Source organism: Lygodium microphyllum, chromosome 13 (genome assembly GCF_053477565.2).
Source record: "Lygodium microphyllum isolate KBCC chromosome 13, Lygodium_microphyllum_v1.1.10, whole genome shotgun sequence".
Taxonomy (NCBI): Eukaryota; Viridiplantae; Streptophyta; class Polypodiopsida; order Schizaeales; family Lygodiaceae; genus Lygodium; species Lygodium microphyllum.
Genome location: NC_141147.1, coordinates 50,689,560 through 50,709,150, shown reverse-complemented (window position 1 = coordinate 50,709,150; position 19,591 = coordinate 50,689,560). Strand labels below are relative to the sequence as shown.

The following is a 19,591-nucleotide window of genomic DNA, read 5'->3' as shown; positions in this document are numbered from 1 at the left end:
AGAGAGAGAGAGAGAGAGAGAGAGAGATGTGTGTGTGCATGTGTGTTTGGCTCTTCGCAGCTGTGGTATTTCCAATGGGAAGTGTTTCTTTTGTACTACTTTTTGTCCCCATCTCTATTAAAAAAAAAAGCTTGACAAAACAACCCATTTCATTCATGCGGGCTCTTCTCCAAACAATCAAATGTCCTTTGCTTACCTGCAAGTGGTGGACCCAAAACTAGGTGCCAAGCCAAATGAGGTAATGTTAATACGCTTATTTTACTAGGCCAGGCTCATAAAAACATTTGTCTTCCTATCACCGATTTCTCTCGTCCTTTTACTTGTTTTGACATTTGCTGTTGTCAGAGGCTTTTTTGTTAATATCGTGAAAGTATTTGACAAATTGTCTATTAAATTCTTCCATGGTTTACATGTGGGATAGTAAAAGGTAGAATGTGCCAATTTTTTTCCTCACTGCAGTTACTTGCCAATGCATGAAAAGATAAGTGGTGAGCATGCCAAGGTTGAGATTAGGTGAAATGTCTGAGTCGAGTTATACAAGTCGGAAAGAGAAAGTTTGTGTGCATATGGCCTAATTTAATGAAGTAAGGGACTTGTTTTACGGCTTCTCATACCAAAACTTTAGGGAGGAGAACGGGAGGCTAGAAAAAGAGGAAAAACTGGGGAAAAGAAAATAAGGGCAGCATTAGAAAAAAATGCGATTGAGTTTTAGAGTTCTTGGAGAGGCCACCGTAGCTCATGAGAAAGTTGAAACAAGAGAGAAATTCAATTGGAGTGAACCCAATGACATCGTAGGAGTTACTTGATGCTTTGAAGTTGGATCTTGGACAGTGTATGCTTCTGTAATAACAAGAACCAGTAGGGTATCTACTGTCACAAAGCATTCACAAGGGTAATTCTAAGTATTCCAAGGCATCTCCTTTATGTATATGATGCTCTACTATTGTTAGATCATTGCTAGAATAAGTATCCATGGTTTTATGAAGGATTGGATGAGCAAAGGCTTGCATTTTCACTGTAGTAATAACAAGTAACCATCAGGGTATTTACTATAACAAAGGTTTCCTTTATGTATATGATGCTCTACTGCTGTTAGATTATTTCTAGAATAAAAATCCATGGTTTTATGAAGGATTGGAGGAGTAAAGGCTTGTATTTTCTTTGTTGCAATAACAATAACTAGCAGGGTATTTGCTATAGCAAAGGTTTCTCAGGGTGTTCTAGGGCCTTTAGAGGCATCTCCTTGATGCATCTGGTACTTTGGGGATAACAAAACACTGTTAACATAAGAGTATATGGTTTTATGAAGATTTGGGACTGCATAGGGAGTCTTTTTCTTTGTTGTAATAAAACTGTCATAATAGGGCTGAAGTACTAATTTGATCCCCATGACATTGTTTGACAGTTTATGCATAGTTTTGGAGCCAAAATCATTTGAGTAAGCCTATGTAAGGTAGGGTTATGTCAGTGAACAGGGTGCTCTTTGAGTCAAAGTCTTAGAGCTTGGGTTATGTGCTTGTACTTGAGTGCATGCAGTGATTGTATCTAAGAAACTTTGACATACAAAGATTGAATCAAAGGATTTTCTGAGGGTTCCTACCTTGATGTTCTGTGTCTTAACTTGATTTTGTTACTCTATTTTCTTATTCTTTCTGGTCTTAAATCTTTATACCCTTCTCATCACAATCTCTACGATTAAGGCCTTTGATAGTATATGTTTTGACATTGGTGAACTTGGGCCGTCGCAGGAGAGACCATGCAAATGATACTCTCAGTTCAAGATTCAGAGAGTTTGTGCAGACCTATGGCATGTATAAGAGTGAAATGGAGATTTGTAAGACTTTGCAGAGTGTGGTTGCTGAATTGTAGAAATTTGATAGCGGGAATGTTTCCTGATACTTGAAGGTTTATGTGGAGAAATTGGAATGGGCAAATGTATCTATAGACGAGATGCAACAGTATTTTTATAAGGTTGTAGTTCCTAAAATTTGTATATGGATAAATACAATTCATGCAAGCCATGGGCATTTTTAGGCTGCTTTTAAGTGAGCCTTAAAGGACGAATATCTTATTGTGGATATAGACAAGGTTACAAAGATGACTTTTTTGGAATGAATTGCAAAGCCTACATAGGGGCATACTGCTCTTGAGTTGTTGAGGGAGTTTGAGAAGCGTTATGATCAGTTGTTGGATGTTGTTGAGCAGTTGTCTTTGGAAACAAAAAAGATTATCTTATTCTTGCATGCAGTAGACCCACCATTGTAGGGTGAGTTCGAAAAGCTTTTGGAAGATGTTATTGCAGTGCAAGGGCTGAAAACTAATTGGGTTGATGTACAAGCCGCAGTGACAAAGTTGGTCAATAGGGAGAAAAGATAAGAATTGCTAATTACACCTGGTATTGTTGCTAGTCCTTTGCAAACTGAGCTCATTTTTATTAGGGCTGATCCTATTGCTAAGACAAAGCTTGTTTTGAGGCAGCCATTGGCTATGCCTCTTTTTCCTTCATCTAGAGATCATGGTTGTCAAGTTCAAAATGTACGATACGGTACAGTATGATAAAATACAATACTAAATGGTATCTTATGATTTTAGAAGGTATAGTACGATATTAGGACGAAAAAAAGAACTTCATTTAAAAAAAAACTATAAATGATAAGACATTTTTAAAGTGAAAATAGGCTATAGCAATGCCATTACAAAATGAGATCAATAATCATACATGATACACCATACAATTGTCATAGGAGTCAGGAGTCGGACGAGTTAGGAGGGACTCAAGAGTTAGGAGTGGAATATGCTAATCTGGACACAATCTTCAATGATACTTCATACATTATAATCATCATCATCATCATTAGAGCGCTCATCAAGAGAGTCAAATGATGACCCCTCAGCATTGGATGATGAGACACTCACACTCATCCTCACTGATGAGGTTACCATCATCATCAAATGATGTCTCCCTAGGCAATGGTTGTGTAATTGTAGGCAAGGGGGGGATGTCATCATCAGGCATGGGATGAGAGCTACTAGAGCCTTGCCTCACATATGTTTGCAAACTACTCGAACCACCTCTCATCAATCTCAGAGTGTGTCGAATAACCATGCCCTTGCTAGCAACTATTGCAACTCAAACTCTTGGAATTGGTCGAAATCCTCGCCCACGAGCATGTTGACTGTGAGTGTCATGAGTGTTTGTTTCTATGGGCTCTCTATAGAGCTTTGCAAAGATTTGCTTCTCCTCTGCATTAACCTCCTGGTGTACACTTCGAAGAGTGTCACCTGTCAACTTGAATGCATAATTATTCACCTATACAACGCACATAACTTGACATAAGATTATAAATACTAAATTATTAACTTGTGTTATGACAGAGAGCGTGAGGATCAAGACATGCAATGCTTTCTCTCAACACACACAGAGAGAGAGAGAGAGAGAGAGAGAGAGAGAGAGAGAGAGAGAGAGAGAGAGAGAGAGGTGTGCACGATATTCTTGGGTACAAAAGACTAGTGTATCTCTTTAGGTTTTAGATAGATATATATGAAAGTACAAATGTGCTAAGGGTATGTTCACACCCGTGCATATATAAAAGGCATGATGGCCCTTTACTCCCACCAACCTCCCACCTAAAGGCAATGTGCCTTAAGAGGAGAAAAGAATCAGCTAAGTCTAGGTATGTACAAAGCTGAAATACATATACCTATCCAATTCCTATCATCTGTCGGCAATGAGCAAACCGCTTTGCTGGAAGACCCTTTGTGAGAAGATCTGCAGGATTATCATCAGTATGCACTTTGCAAGCTCAATGCTCTTGCTCTCAAGTACATCTCTAATGAAGTGATACTTCACCTGTATGTGATTCGTCTTTTCATGAAAGACGGGATTCGTGCTTGCATGATAGCACTTTGACTATCACAATGGAGAACGTGTAACTCTGTAATGCTAAGCTCTCCCACTAGACGCCATAAAGCCTCCTTGCATGCCTCAGTGGTAGCCATATACTCTGTCTATGTAGTAGACAATGCAACACACTTTTGTGGCTTGGAGATCCAAGAGACTGCTCCTCCTGTGAGGTAAACACATACCTAAAAGTGGACTTTTTGCAGTTCGCATAACCAGCATAGTCTGCATCCGTTAAGCCAATGACAAATGCCTTCTGCTTTCCAAAGCAGATGCACAAATCCTTTGTGCCTTTGAGGTATCTCATAATACCTTTCATTGCTTCCCAATGCTTTTTACCACGGTTTGCCATGTATCTGCTAACCACTTCCATTGCAAAGGCAATGTCAGGACGTGTAGCAACCATAGCATACATCAAATCGCCAACAATTGAAGCATATGGTATCTTGGCCATTTCAGCCTTCTCATCATCAGATGTAGGGCTGTCCTCTGCACTGAGTTTCACATATGGAGGCAATGGAACCCCAATTGTTTTCCCACCCTCCATATTGAAACATTGCAAAACCTTGGAGATATACTCCTGCTGAGAGAGATAGAGTAATCCTTTTGACCTATCTCTGAGTATTCTCATGTCAAGAATGTGATTTGCATCACCAAGATCCTTCATGTCAAAGTTGCCATGAAGACTTTGCTTTAGTGAGTCCAAGGCATGAGTATCCCTGCCAGCAATGAGCATGCCATCAACATACAGAACCAAGATAATCAAGTTGCCATTTCTTGCCTTCTTGGTGTACAAGCAATGATCCACTTGACTTCTATGAAAACCTTGAGATTGCATAAATGTATCAACTTATGATATCATTCTCTTGGTGCTTGTTTCAGCCCATACAAACTCCTTTTAAGTTTACATACCATCTTCTCTTTTCCTTTTGCCACAAACCCTTTAGACTGCTGCATATATATGTCCTCATGCAGATCACCATGTAAGAATGCAGTCTTTACATCCATTTGTATGAGCTCCATATCTTCAGCTGCAATCAAGCCCAAAATGGTTCTCAATGTAGTCATCTTGATTACAAGATAGAAGATCTCATCAAAGTCACTCCATGTTCCTGCTTGTACCCCTTCGCAACCAATCTTACTTTGTACTTTGGCGAGGAACTAGAAGTGACCTTCATCTTGTAAACCCATTTGCATGGAAGGGTTTTCTGCCCTTTAGGCAGCTGCACCAAGTCCCAAGTGCCATTTTTCTCAAGAGATTCCATCTCTGACAACATGACTTTATACCATTTCTTTCTGTCTTGTCTGTCCATTGCTTCCTTGAAGCAGGATGGTTCACCACAGTCTGTCAACATGACATAATCAGCCACATTGTTTACACTAGGAACGAATCTATTAGGTTGTCTAGTAGCCCTAGATGATCTCCTAACCCAATGATCATTGTTTGTTGGCTGTTGAGCATGCAAATTTCCATTTTCAGCTTGCTGTCTTGGCATTTCAGCCTACAAATCAGCATTAACAGCTTGCTATCCTGGCTGTTCCTGCATATCTAGTGGCTCATCATTATGGGGAATGGCTAGCTGATCATTTTTAGCATTATTTTTTGCATTTGCAGGTTCATTTACAGTAGGTATTTGCTACTGTACAACGGGCACATTTTGCTGTCCAAACGGTATTTCTTCCCGGAATACAACCTATGGACTTCCTCTATTCTTTCGGGATGTTTGTGCATGCGATCTTCCCGGAAGATAACATCATTGCTACGTACTACTTTTCTTTTCTCAAGATCTCATAATCTATATCTCATTTCACCTTCATCACCATATCCTAGGAAAATACATTTACAGGACTTCGGCTCAAGTTTGCTGTGTTCTTCCTTACGTATGTGCACAAATGCTTCGCAACCAAACACTTTCAAGTGTGCATACGAAGGTGGCTTGCCCGATCATGCTTCTTGGGGAACCCCCCTTGAAAGACCTATTTGGTGACTGATTAATCAAGTGTACGGCTGTCGTAACAGCCTCTGCCCAAAAACCATGAGGTAAAGCAACATGTGTTACCATTGTGTGGGGACCTTGTCTTGAATGGTCCGATTCATACGCTCTGCAACACCATTTTGGGGCGGACTATGAAGGGTAGTGAGCTTCTTTTTTATCCCTTTGTTGTATAAAAATGCCTGAAAGGCCTTGGATACATATTACCCACCATTGTTAGAGCGAAGACACTTAAGTGTCTTATCAATCTTATTTTCAACCAATGCCAAGAATTTTTGAAACTTGTCAAGCACTTCGTTCTTGCTACGAATAGGGTAAACCCATACTTTCCGTGTAGCATCATCAACAAAGGTGACAAAGTGTTTCTTTTCCCCAAAAGATAACCCTGGCATTTGACATACATCGGAATGTACTAAATCTAGAGGAGAATATTTTAGCGAAATAGGCTTCTTATGAGACGTCTGTGCATGTTACCATAAACAATGATCACAATGCTCAAAATTAGCATAACAAAGACAAGGCAAGTAACCCAAACGAGAAAGCACATTCATTCCAGTTTGACACGTGTCCCAACCGGCCATGCCACAAAGAAACACTTGGCTGCTCGGTCACGGCAACAACATGGTCACGCACACTAGATACATGGAGAAGATACAAGGTATCACTTTTACAACCTCTGGCAATCACTCTAGATCCCTTATAGATCTTCCATTTTCCATCACCAAAGGTGGTATGAAATCTATTATCATCTAGTTGCCTTGTGCTAATCAAGCTCTTCTTGAGTTGAGGTACATGCCGTACATATTGAAGTGTGAAGACACAACCATGCTGAAACTGCAACTACACACTGTCAATACCTGCAATGTCACATGCATAGTTGCCCCCAAGATGGACAACATCATGTCGACCCCCTGTATAGTCAGAAAATCACTCACGGTGAGGGGTGATATGAAAGAAAGCACATGAATCTAGAGTCCAAGTGTGCATGACATCATCCATATTTGCAAGTAAAGCATGTGTACTAAAGTGTGAAGAGACAAAGAGTTTATCATTCCTGTTGTCACTGTAATGAGTGATTACATTCACCTCTTCAATTCTGACACTGCTCTTCTTAGATTGACTCTCTTTCTTCTCTTTCTTGCTATCATTTGCCATCTTGCCATTTCCTTTCTCTTTCTTCCATTTGTAGCAGTCACGTTTAAAGTGACCCTTTTGCCACAATGATGGCATTCAACATCCTTACGACGTGATTTACTGCGTCCCTTGCTATCAGATTTACCTTTCTGCTATGATCTGTCCTTAGTATGTAAGCATTGGAAGACTTACTGGATGCATTGTTTTGCTGATTTATTTCTTCCATGAGTAGAGCACTCTCTACATCAGCATACAAAAGGATCGCATTAGAATTGCTCATAGCAGTCTTGAATGTATGCCAACTCTCTAGGAGAGTGCAAAGCAAGAACATAGCCTTAAATTCTTCATCAGTCATGAACTTCAAGGCAAGGAGCTGGCTGAAAATGGAGTTAAACTGACTCAAATGAGTAGACATTGCTGTACCCTCTTTCATACGCAAATCCATAAGCTTTCTCAGCCAATAAACTTTGCTTGCAGCACTCTTTTGGGCATACAGTTCTTCTAGTCGAGTTCAAATAGCATAGGCAAAGTCCAAACCTTCAATGTTAAACAACAAGGCATCAGAAATTGATAGCTTGATGGTTGAGCATGCAAGCTCATTTAACTCATCCTCCCAGTCTTCTTGTTCCATATTTGTGGGTTTTGCCCCTTTGGTCTTAATCGGCTTTGCCTGCTTCTTATGCAACAGGATATTATAGCACTGTTTTTGCCAGACTGCAAAGTTATGTGCTCCTTCAAGCTTCTTAATGTGCATGAGATGACTGTTGTCACTGCTGCCAGCCATGATTTTCAGCCCAAATGTGGCAAAAAAACTTAGCAAATGTAGGTCCAAACTGTCATACAAGTGACCAAGGTACAAACAAGTACTTACCAGCAATCACAACTGATTACAGCTGTTCCAAGGACAAATACATCACATTACATGAGAAGTCCCAAATTTTAATCGTAATTTCTATTGTACATGCACCCACGGGCATAAAATTTGACATGCACGGTCTAAAGCCTCAAAATTTTTGTGCTCAAAGCATCAACCATACATCTGCACTGTCTTTGACATGCATAGAATAGGCCAATTTTGCCAAAATAGAGCAATTTCAGCAAAACCCCCAAATTTTCCAAATGCTAGATGTCCAAATTGCATGGAATTAAACCCACATGTACACAAAATGACCAAATGGCGCACAAATTTCACCCAAACAGCAAAAGCCCCAAATTGCACGGGTCCAATGTGTATCAATGTCAAGAAATTGGGTAAATTTCAGCCCAATTCTTGCATGTACATGAAAAACCCCAAATGTTGGAGGTAAAATGTCACAAATTCCTGCAATTTTCGAGACAAATATCATTGTTGTGTCTTGCTCACATCAAATCTGGACAAATCCCCAAATTTCTCGGGTCTGGTGTGCACAAATTGTAGTGAAATTGAAAAAAATTCACTTAAAATGTGAAAAGCCCCAAAATTCCCAGGCAAATGTGCACCGATTTTGCAATTTTCTGAGTCAGATTGTCCAATTCTGCATTAAAGTCCTCAAATCTGGGAAAAGCCCCAAATTCCTTTGGTGAAATTTGACTTTGTGCCTTTGCATGTGAACACCCGATGAGGGAGAAAAGAGAAAAGGATATTTCTAAAAGGGATCGTTGACCTGCCCGTCGACACCTAGCCTCACGTGGACGACTTCTGTCCGTCGTCGCCTGCAGGTCGTCGCTTGGTCACCAGCCCGTCACCAGTCGTCGTTCGTGTAGCAGTCGATTGCACCCGACCAACATGCCTGGTGACTCCCTACACGTGACGATTGTGCTTGCTCACCTGCTCTCCAACAGCTCGCCAACTGTCCGTTTGGCAATCGCCTGCTCACCCAACTCACAGTTGACTACACCTTGAGAAGCATGTACTCCTAAGCTTTCTTGAGAAGTGTGCACTCCTTGCCATGCTTTGATACCAGTTTGTTACGACAGAGAGCGTGAGGATTGAGACACACAATGCTTTCTCTTAGCGCACGCGCGCACACATACACAGTGTGTGTGTGTGAGTGTAGAGTAGAGAGTGAGAGTCAGAGAGAGGTGCATGATGTTCTTGGGTACAAAAGACTAGTGTACCTCTTTAGGTTTTAGATAGATATATATGAAAGTACAAATGTGCTAAGGGTGTGTTCACACCCGTGCACATATAAAAGGCACGATGGCTTTTATTCCCACTAACTTGTATAAAATTGAAAACAACAAAATTACAAATTTAAACTTAGACTTAGCCAAAACAATAAGTGTTTATCTGCTTTGGACTATCCACGGTCATCATGGTCTTCATCATGCACAAGTTAGTGCGGCAATAGACTAGCCACTTTAATTGTCGTGTGCTAAGACGATAGCGAATCTTCATGTGAATGAAAGCATATACACTCCAATTTCTCACATGCACTCGAAGAGCAATGTTGAGCAAGGACTCTCAATGGCAAAGGGTTGAAGAGTTTGCAACTCATATTCAAAATTCTGCCACCAAAAGAGAGGCTTCATAAGCGACTCTCTTCTCCAACAAGTGGGAGAACTAAAAACCACATGCCCTCTTTGATCCGCATAGCATCCAAGCTCCTCTATAACTGTGTTGTGGTCATCCACACGGACCACACAAGTGAGATATGCAAACTGTTCAGAATGCAACTCTCTATCATCCATGATTGCTAGAGACTTGTAGGCCGGATGTAATAGTGCTACAAATCCATGGATGGGTTTATGCATCCATGCCCATCTCTTCTCTGCTACATCAATGATGTGTGCACGCTGTGACTCCGTGATCACCGTGCAAGTTCGTGCCTCCACCAATACTGCTCTAAAGAAGTGAACAAGAAGGCCCATGGTGGACCCCTCATATTCACTCATACGTAACACCCTAAAAAAGGGAGTCATGGAAATCGCGATCCCACAAACTTTGCCAAAACTGCTCATTGAGGCACAAGCACTGCATGGCTTTCCCCTCCTCTGTCTCATGCCCATCCCACTCATTCCATAGAGTGGACACCACTGTCTGGCATAGGGCAAGAACTGCACCTCGTGAAGGCGCTCCAATAGCAACCACATATAAGCAAAGTGAGTTGAAGAAGGCTTCTTCAACTCAAGCATGCTATGCTCGCGATACATTGCAAGCAACTTCACCTTCACTGTGAAGAAGGTGATAACTGATGTAGCCTTATATAACACTCTCTTCATCCATTTGAGCTTCCCAATGTCCTCCATGAGCAAGTTCAAATAATGATTTGCACATGGAGTCCATACTATTGAAGGAAACTTGGCCTCAAACAAATGGCCCATGTCTCGACAATTGGATGCATTGTCGGCAACAATTGGCACCACATTTGATGGGCCCACCTACAACCATTTAATACATGGCACAAATTCAAAATTATGATAAGGAAAGCTTCGGAGGGACATGAATTAAAATTTACAATAATGAAAGCAACAACTTTAAAATTTAAAAAGACCGTATACCTCAATGATAGTTTGCTGAATGTGGTGGGAGATGAATGTGCCAGTTGTTTTACTTCCCCTCTTGTAGGTGTCTACGGCCTGCAAAAAATATGTGCCAAGTGGACATGAAATGAGTATATTGATGATGCCCCATTTCCTACCGTCTCTCCATTCATCGGTGAGAATGGAGCAACTGTATTTTGTCCATGTGGCTCGAATAGGATTAAGGGCTTTATCAATTCTCTCCTTCTCTTCATCAGTCTTCTTCGTCCTCATGTCATTGTATATAACACTACTCCATTCTTCACATGGGTCCACAATGGCGATGGTTCTCACCATCTTTCTCCATTGCTTAGGACATTGAATGCAAGATTGCACTCGATCATCGTGCGTGCAATTTCAATGTCTGCTTGTCGTTGCCTTTCTCTAAGAAAGGCAATCGATCCAAGCATATGATCGGGAGCTTGAGAGAGAGAGAATTGCCTCTCTGGTGCCACATGAGCCTCACATCTTTGCCTTCTACCAAGGCCAGAGCCGGAAGTAGAAGCAGATGTGGAGTTGGCACCACCAATGGTGGAGGCCTCACCCGTATCGATTGAAGATACGTCTACATTTGAGGCTTCCTCACGAGTAGGCATAGGTGTGGGTGTTGTCACCAAATCTCCTTCGCAATGTGTCGAGGGATCTTCTTGCATGCGGCAACTTGCCCCTCGTCTTGGAAAGATGTTCAAGAAGCTGGGTCGCACCACTTGTGTAGCATTTCTTGCAATACTTGCATGTCCAATGGTTGAAGTTGGACTTCTTTGTGTCCTTCTCCACATGGATGGCATGCAAATTGAAGGCCTTATGCTTCTCTTGTGTCATGATGCCAAGGTGTCAAGGCGAGGCTTGATGGAGAGAAGAGAGTCAAGACATGTCACTCGGATCACAATGATGCTTGAAGAGGGAGGGGATGGGAGGAAGAGGAGAGAGTGTGAGCTTTGGAGACTTGAAGACCTGAGAGGGATGGGGTGGGGAGATGATGCTTGAAGAGGGAGGGGATGGGGGGAAAGAGGAGAGGGGAAGAGGAGATGATGCTTGAAGAGGGAGGGGTGGGAGGTTGATGCTTGGAGACAAGAGGGTAGGGACGAGCCTTGAGAAGAGAGTGAGACTTGAGAGAGTGTGCAAATGAGTCCCAAGTCGAACACTCCTGCCTTTTTGCTAGATGCTGCCCCAAACCTCGCGAAAATGCACCAAAATGGTTCTGGACAGTTGGTTTGCATCTGTAGGATGGGTGGCAAAAATGCATCAAAATATATTGTATGAATTCGTATGGTACCGTACAAGTACATACGGTATGAACCCATTCGTACATCGTAAGAAGGCAACTATGCTAGAGATGATGTTATTGAGAAGATAACAAAATCTTTGCGTGACTCACATCGTAAGTATGCAAAGCTTGAAAAATTTGGTTGTTCAGCAGGTTCTAAGGCACTTAAGGAGGGCTTTGTCAAAGAGTGTATGTGGTGTGATAGCTCGTAGCATGAGTGGCAAGCTTGTGAGACGTATCTTGAAGCTTTGGGTTGTAAGATAATTTATTAGGAAAATATTAAAATTCATGCCCGAGAAACGGGTATGCCTCTTGCCTTGAATTTTGGAAAGGGAGGTATGTGGGATTTGGTGGAAGATTTGACTATCAAGAATGCAATTTCAGCAGTCCATGCATCTACTTTTGGCTTGTAGATAAAGGAGTCCCTGCCAGGGTGGTTGTTGTTCCGAAATCAGATGTATGGTCACAAGCTTTGGATTTTGCGGAAAAGGGAAAAGCATCTACGGCTGATCTATTATGTGTTGGGCAAAATATACGGAGTAGAATAGGTTGAGATGCTTTGGTTGATTCGTTTATAGCATATGCATAGTTGGCCAAAGTGCAGAATATTGATGATGTTGTTGAGGAAAAGAGAAAAAGAGATGATGAGGTTGCAAATACTTCAAAATGGATGACATGAAGTAAATCAAAGTAGGAGAAGGCTGCTGAAAAAGTGAGTCTTGAGCATGTCACAGAAGATATAGTGAAGGAAAAGAGGCAAGATGAGAAAAAGAAAGGTAAGCAGCCTGGCTATAAAGTGCAGTTTGACATAGAAATTGCCACAGACATAAAGAGAGTGTTTGAGGAGAAAATCGTAAATAGCAAGGTTTGCACTTGGTGAAGTTCTTGGAATTGCCAAGTGTGAATTCCATGATGAAACAATAGACATCATTAAGAGAAAAAGATAGTTTACTGGGGAAACCACTCAAGCTTTGTTGTAGGTTGATGAGAATTCGGATTCACAAGGACTTAATGTGTAGTTTGCTAACAATCCCATTGCTATTTGCAAGCGGGCCGAAGCTGCTAATGGATTGATTATGGGTAAAAAAGAGAAAATATTGGCTGAAAATGTCCTAATAAATAGCACTGCTCAAAGACAAGTTACACAACACCAAACACATAATGATGACGAGACTTGCTTTATTCCTAGCAGCCATTATTCTTGTAGATATTGGGCAAGGGCTACGACAGAGATTATAGTAAAGATTGGCAAGCGGGAAACTCCATGTGTTGCATTATTGGACGATGGGTTCGAGATCAATGTCATGTCACGAAGCTTGTATGAAAATGTTGGTTGGCTGATTGATGTAGATCTTGGATGGAGAATTAGGACGGCAAATAACTTGTTTGGGGATTTGTATGCTGCGTGCCGGAATGTTTGGGTTACCATAGGGGATGTCCAAGATGATCAACATTTCTTTGTGCATGATATTGGTAGTTATCCAATGATTTTTAGGGCAGCCATACATTGTGCAAACTAGGATGGAAACAAAAGTGCTTGATGATGGGTCATCATATACTCGTATAAGCAGTATGGATATGCTTAGAGATTATCTTATACTGTCAAATGTCAAATAGTTCAAGGGTTTTTGGACGGTGTTGCCATAAGGGGAGGCTATGGAGGTGTTGCTTATAGAAAGCTCTTGCCACCTAGTAAAGGGGAAACTGTTTTTACTATTGGCTTTTATGTTTGGACAGTAAGTAGTTTTGGGCTATTTTAGAGAATTGATAGCATGAATAGAGCTGAAAAGAAGTATGTCAAAAGAGCTGAAAAAGAGCTAAAAAAATATGAGGTTTTGGCTGCAGATGATTGCATTACGGGCATGTTTGAGGGGTTGAATTTTATTGACACTATGGCTGAAATTTCAGCAGCTGTACATGCTGAAAATGAGATTGAAAACATGGTACTTTTAGTATGTTCTTTGGAGATGTATGAGGGTGTAGCATTGTTTCATCAGCAGGAAGGGTTACGAGTAAAAGAATGGGCTAGTGCGATTGTAGAAACAAAATACAAGACATTTGATAAGAAAGGTAAGTCAATTGCTTTGCCATTGCCACCGGGTAGTGAGGGTATTCATGAGCAGGTGCCAAGGCAGCTAGTCAAGCTTGCGTGATTTGAAGAATAGAGACCATAAATTTATAGTAAACATTGAAGGAATTGAAAGTTGGTGGAGAGGCATTTCTCTTGCTTGTTGAAACGGAATGTTTCATGCAAATGTTGGCCAAGCATGGGAAAGCATTTGCATTTCAGCCAATTGAAATAGGCTTTGTGGACTCGAGTATTATGTCTCCAATGATGATTTTCACAGTGCTTCATGTGCCATGGAATTTGAGGTCCATTCGGGTACCTACAGCTTATTTGCCTAAGTTCATGGAACTCTTGAATGAGAAGATATGCATGAAGATATTGGAATCATCTTCAACTCCCTACTCTAATCGCTAGTTTAGTGCACCCAAAAAAAAATGGAGCATTGAGGTTCATTCAAGATATGCAGCCTATCAATAAAGTGACAATAAGCAATGTGGGTGCATGTCCAATAGTAGATGAATTTACAAGCAATTTATTCTTTGGGTGACTTATACCTTGTCTATGATCAGTTTCAACTGACTATTGAAAGTAGGGACATCACAACAATGAAGACATCCGTAGGATTAGGAAGGATGTATACTCTTTCATAGGGTGAGACAAACTCGGTTGCATGCATGATGAACACAATGAACAAGGTGCTTAGGGATTTTATTTTGCAACTTACTGTGCCCTTCTTGGATGATGTTTCGATAAAGGGATGTTCAATGGATGAGAGGAATGATAAGTTGGATGCTTGTGGGTGTAGACAGTTTGTTGCATACTATATTAATGATTGTGAAAAGATATTAGTTCGTTTGGAAGAGGTACAATTGACACTTTCAGTCCAAAAGTGAGTTTTGGAGTTGAGGAGGTTTTGATTGTAGGCCATATATGTGGGCCTTATGGGAGAAAGCCATTGCTAGCTAAGATACATGGGATTGACAGAATGCAAGATGTATGCATTAGTGTATTAGAAGTTCGAAGGTTCTTGGGAGCATGTGTCCTCTACCTAATATGGATTCTTATTTTGCACATGTAGTGGATGCTCTTTATTAGTTGTTGAGGAAATATTAAGACTCTATTGAGAGAGAAAACACACAAAAGCTATGAAGAAATGGAATAGGCTCTTAAAATTTGCACCAACTTTAAGGAAAGTTGATTACTCAAAAGGGAAACCAATAATAATTACAGTGGAAAAAGAGAGCTTTGGGGGGTTGTTACAGCCCTTAAATGTAATAAGGAATATTTTATGCATGCTCATGTGGTCATTGAAACAGATTGCTTGCTATGTTACAGTGGATTGCATACATAAAATCATTGAATCCTAAATTTCAGCATATTGCAAGGAGAAATAATCTAGTGGTGGGAGACATGTTGTCAAGAGCACAGTATGAAGATGAAAATGGCATGATGGATGAGAAAGGGGAAGATGAGTTTCTTGCTGAAAATGATGAAATTATTGCTAAAGTTGAGCTGGCAGCTGCTGTAATTGCAGGTATAACTATCATAAATGCAGGGACAGCATTAAATGGAATAAGTACATCGGCTGAACTAGCTGGAAAAAGTGTTGTAACAGTAAATTCAGCAGTACACAATGTTACTACACTAATGGCATTTTGGATGCTATATAAGTACTATAGAGGTGTTTTTGGAAGACTTATATATAGGTGACTTGCTGAAAAATTGGGCAATATCTCAGCACTTTTAATGAGGAGGGAAGAATGGACAGAAGAGGAATTCAAGAGGTTAAAGAGGAAGGCACATGGTGTTTTCTTGAAAGATGGTTATTTATGGAAACATGCTAAGAATAAGCAAGGATCTCCATTGCGGGTTCTTGGTGACAAAGCTACACAAGTACATGTTATTTAGGAGTTTCATGAAAGCTTATGGGTTGGTCATAGCGGTGTGTGGGCTACATTTGAATAGATCAAAGAGAGAGATTGGTGGCAGGGGATTTATAAAGACATTGCTCACTTTGTGGAATCTTGTACTACCTGTTAGATGTATTTAGTTGTGAGGCATCAAGATGGATTGCAATCAACTTACCCATTGTCTTTTCACTTTGAATGGGTAGTAGACTTAGCTACTATGCCCATAGGTCTCTGGCAAATGAGGTACCTTGTGCTAGCATGAGAACATTTGATGAATCAAGTAGAAGAAATAGCTTTACACACGAAGACTACACAAGTATGGTGTACATTTCTCTTGGAAGAGATATTTTGCTGGTATGGCCATGTGGGAAATTTCACAGAGATAGAGGAGAGTTAGATGTTGATAAGGCTTGAGAGTTCTTCTCTCGATTGGGGATTAAGCTTGCTCTAACTTCAGCTTACAATTTGGAGGGCAATAGTAAAAGCGAGAGAGGTCATTTGCCTATTATTAAGGCGTTGGTAGATCGATGGATTTTGCATAATTAGTTTTTACATGTATTTTTGTCTGCGTTTTTGTTCTTTTTCCATATGAATGCTGATTTTCGCCTCATCTTATGTGTCAGGGCATCCACTGTGTCGCATTCGGTTTGCTGTCGGAGCGTTTGGGGTCAAAAGTCTACCACGGGGGTAAGGGAGAGGAGGGTGAAGGGAGATTCAGGGAGAGGGGTGGACAAAAGAGAAGGGAATGAAAGAAATAGGAGATGTAGAAGAGACTTGATAGAGGTGAATCTAGTTAAATAGGAGATGTAGAAGAGACTTGATAGAGGTGAATCTAGTTAAATTATTTCAGCATCCTGTCATACATGGAAGATATTAGCTCATAATCATAGCTCATAACCGAATACATCCAAATAAGGGAGGATTGAAGCCCAAGACACACTGAAACAATAGCCTAGCTCATACACAAATATATAACATAACCCATGAACATAATCCATGATCCATGCTGCTGTCATCCATTGACTATCATAGGTATTCACCTAAAAAAAGTACATGTAGCTTCAATCTAATAGTGGTGGAAGCCTTTACAATTAGGACATATATCAAATACTTTTGACAAATCCTTGTCAAAGCTAATGAAGTATTTCAGCCCTGTCAATAACCTATCAATAACAGTATATTCCAGCTCTCAATCAAGGCTTCAAAATGCATACAAATCCAATCATAAGCTCCTCTAATGAGTGCCCAAGTTTGCCCTGTTGTTTAGGGACCTTGTCCAATGCATACATGCCTTTAGATCACTTGCAAGCTCTTCCAAATTGAGTGGACCGTGGGCTGCCCTGTTTATGAAAGTTTTGAACAGTCCAAAACAGCCCATAGACCAAGAAAAATCACTCCTTTGGCTGCCCCAAATGGTATGTTAGTTCCGGGGCAAGATTCAAGCTTTGGGCATCAATAAAAGCCTTGTGAATGAAGATGAAACAAGAAGAAACCTTGCTGGTCATGGATTCCCTCTTCTTTCCTGTTCAGGACAGCACCATAGCTCTCCTTTTTTTTTTCCCCCAAAATGCATGCCATAGATACACCTCACCTTCCCCTCCTTCCTCTTACTCGTTTTTGAGTGGAACTTCAGTTGCATGCCCTTGGTAGCTCCACCTATGGTCCAGCTTTGTCCCTGCATCCCACGCCCATGATTTGCGGTGCAAATCACGCTAATCTCCTTGTTCACTCCCACTCAACTCTCAAGTTTCACACAGACACTCTTCAGTTACCTAAGTCACTAACAGGTCTTATTCCATTTTCCATGCTCAAATCTAGTTGACTTGCTGAACTTAGTGACTTTAATAAACTTAAAGAGTCCTTGCATTCTATTCTGTGATCTGTCCTGAAGCTTCTATAGACCAAGTATGTAAACCTACATGATCCATAGCATCTCCATTTTTCACACTGTAAACATAAAATCCCATGACACCGCACCTATAATGTGGAGGAAAGATAAAAGAGTGGTCACGGTTGCTACCCTATGCTTTATGGGCCGATAGAACCACACACAGTGCTGTAATAGGTTATACGTTAGCTAAATTAATGTATGGTTAGAAGCCCATTATGCCCATGAAGGAGGTGGCAGCTACATGGAGTGTATTGCCGTGGGAAGAAGGGTTGAGAAGAGAAGAATTGCTAGTATTGCAAATCAGATAGTTAGAAAGAAGGCCAGAGGACATTGAGGCAGTAGTGGCAAAGTTGAGGGTAGTAAGGCTTAAGAATAAGAAAAGGTTTGACAAGAGGCAGACTCAGACCAAGAGTCATATAGGAGGGAGATTGAGTGCTGATTTATGATAGCAGTTTGGATAATCAGCACAGTGCTATTTAGAAAGTTTTAAAGCATTGATTTGGTCCCTATGTGATAAGAAAGATATATGACGATGCTACCTATTCACTCGGTGAATTGGATGGGATAGCATTGAAGATTCCTATAGCCAGGAAGCGGATCAAGCTCTTTAAGAGGTGGGATGCTACTACATATGAGCTACATGAGCTAGATATATGTATTACACATGATAGTGTGGAAGAGGAGGAAGAAGAGGACATGTTGATGGATGGTAAAGGCTCTGAATTTGCAAATTTTTGAGACTCTGGCATATGTCGGAGGATGTGCAAGTTTGGAGGGGGAAGATATCAGAGGATTTTTTTTCTATACCATGAAAGCATTTGATAAGTTTTATATTAAAATTTTCCATGGTTTATATGCAGGATGGTAAAAGGCGAGATTCGCCAGTTATTTCCTCATTGCAGTTACTTGCCAATGCATGAAAAGATAGGTGGTGAGCATGCCAAGGTCGAGATTAGGTGGAATGTTCAAGTTGAGTCACACAAGTTGGGAAGAGGAAGTTGGTGTGCATATGGCCTAAGTTAATGAAGTGAGTGACTTGTTTTAAGGCTTCTCATGCAAAAACTTTAGGGAGGGGAACGTGAGGCTAGAAAAAGAGAAAAAAGTGGGAAAAAGAAAACAAGGGCAGCAGCATAAAAAAAGGTGATTGAGTTTTGGAGCTCTTGGAGAGGCAACCATGGCTCATGAGAAAGCTGAAACAAGAGAGAAACCCAATGGGAGTGGACCCAATGACATCTTGGGAGTTGCTTGATGCTTAGAAGTTGGATCTTGGATAGTGTATGCTGCTGTAATAACAGTAACCAGCAGGGTATGTGCTGTCATAAAGCATTCATAGGGTGATTCTCAGTCTTCCAGGGCATCTCCTTTATGTATATGATGCTCTATTGCTGTTAGATTATTGCTAGAATAAGAATCCATGGTTTAATGAAGGATTGGAGGAGCAAAGGCATTTTCACTGCTGTAATAATAGTAACCAGTAGGATATCTACTCTAACAATTGTTTCTTAGGGTGTCCTAGGCCCTTTAGAGGCATCTTTTTCATGCCTTTGGTGCTTTGGGGATGACAAAATGTTGTTAGAATAAGCATATATGGTTTTATGAATATTTGGGACAACATGGGGATTCTTTTTCTCAGCAACAGGGCTGAAATACTAATTCGGTCCCCATACAGGGTTTTAGCAGGATTTAGTGTATGCTGAAGCTTGGTAATATGCCCGATTGAAGGGGCTGGCCATATGTAACATTGTTTGACAGTTCATGCATAGTTTTGGAACCAAAATCATTTGAGTAAGGCTATGTAATGTAGGGTTATGTCACTGAATAGGGTGTTCTTTGAGTCAAAGTCTCAGAGCTTGGGTTACGTGCTTGTACTTGAGTGGATGCAGTGATTGTATCTGACAAACTCTGACATATAAAGATTGGATCAA

The 19,591-nt window shown here is 40.8% G+C and overlaps 1 protein-coding gene across 6 annotated transcripts in view; it reads left to right on the top strand.

Annotated features, from left to right (window-relative positions):
- LOC148026603 (uncharacterized) overlaps positions 1-19,591 on the top strand; it is a 72,030-nt gene that overhangs the window by 22,330 nt on the left and 30,109 nt on the right. The window contains exon 1 of one of the 6 annotated variants that reach the window (XM_087691045.1): positions 189-238. The exons of the other annotated variants lie outside the window; for them this stretch is intronic. Coding sequence (XP_087547171.1) covers positions 234-238 — 5 coding nt within the window. The 5' untranslated portion in view covers positions 189-233. Of the gene's footprint in view, positions 1-188; positions 239-19,591 lie in introns of those variants that run through there. 6 annotated transcript variants of the gene reach the window in all.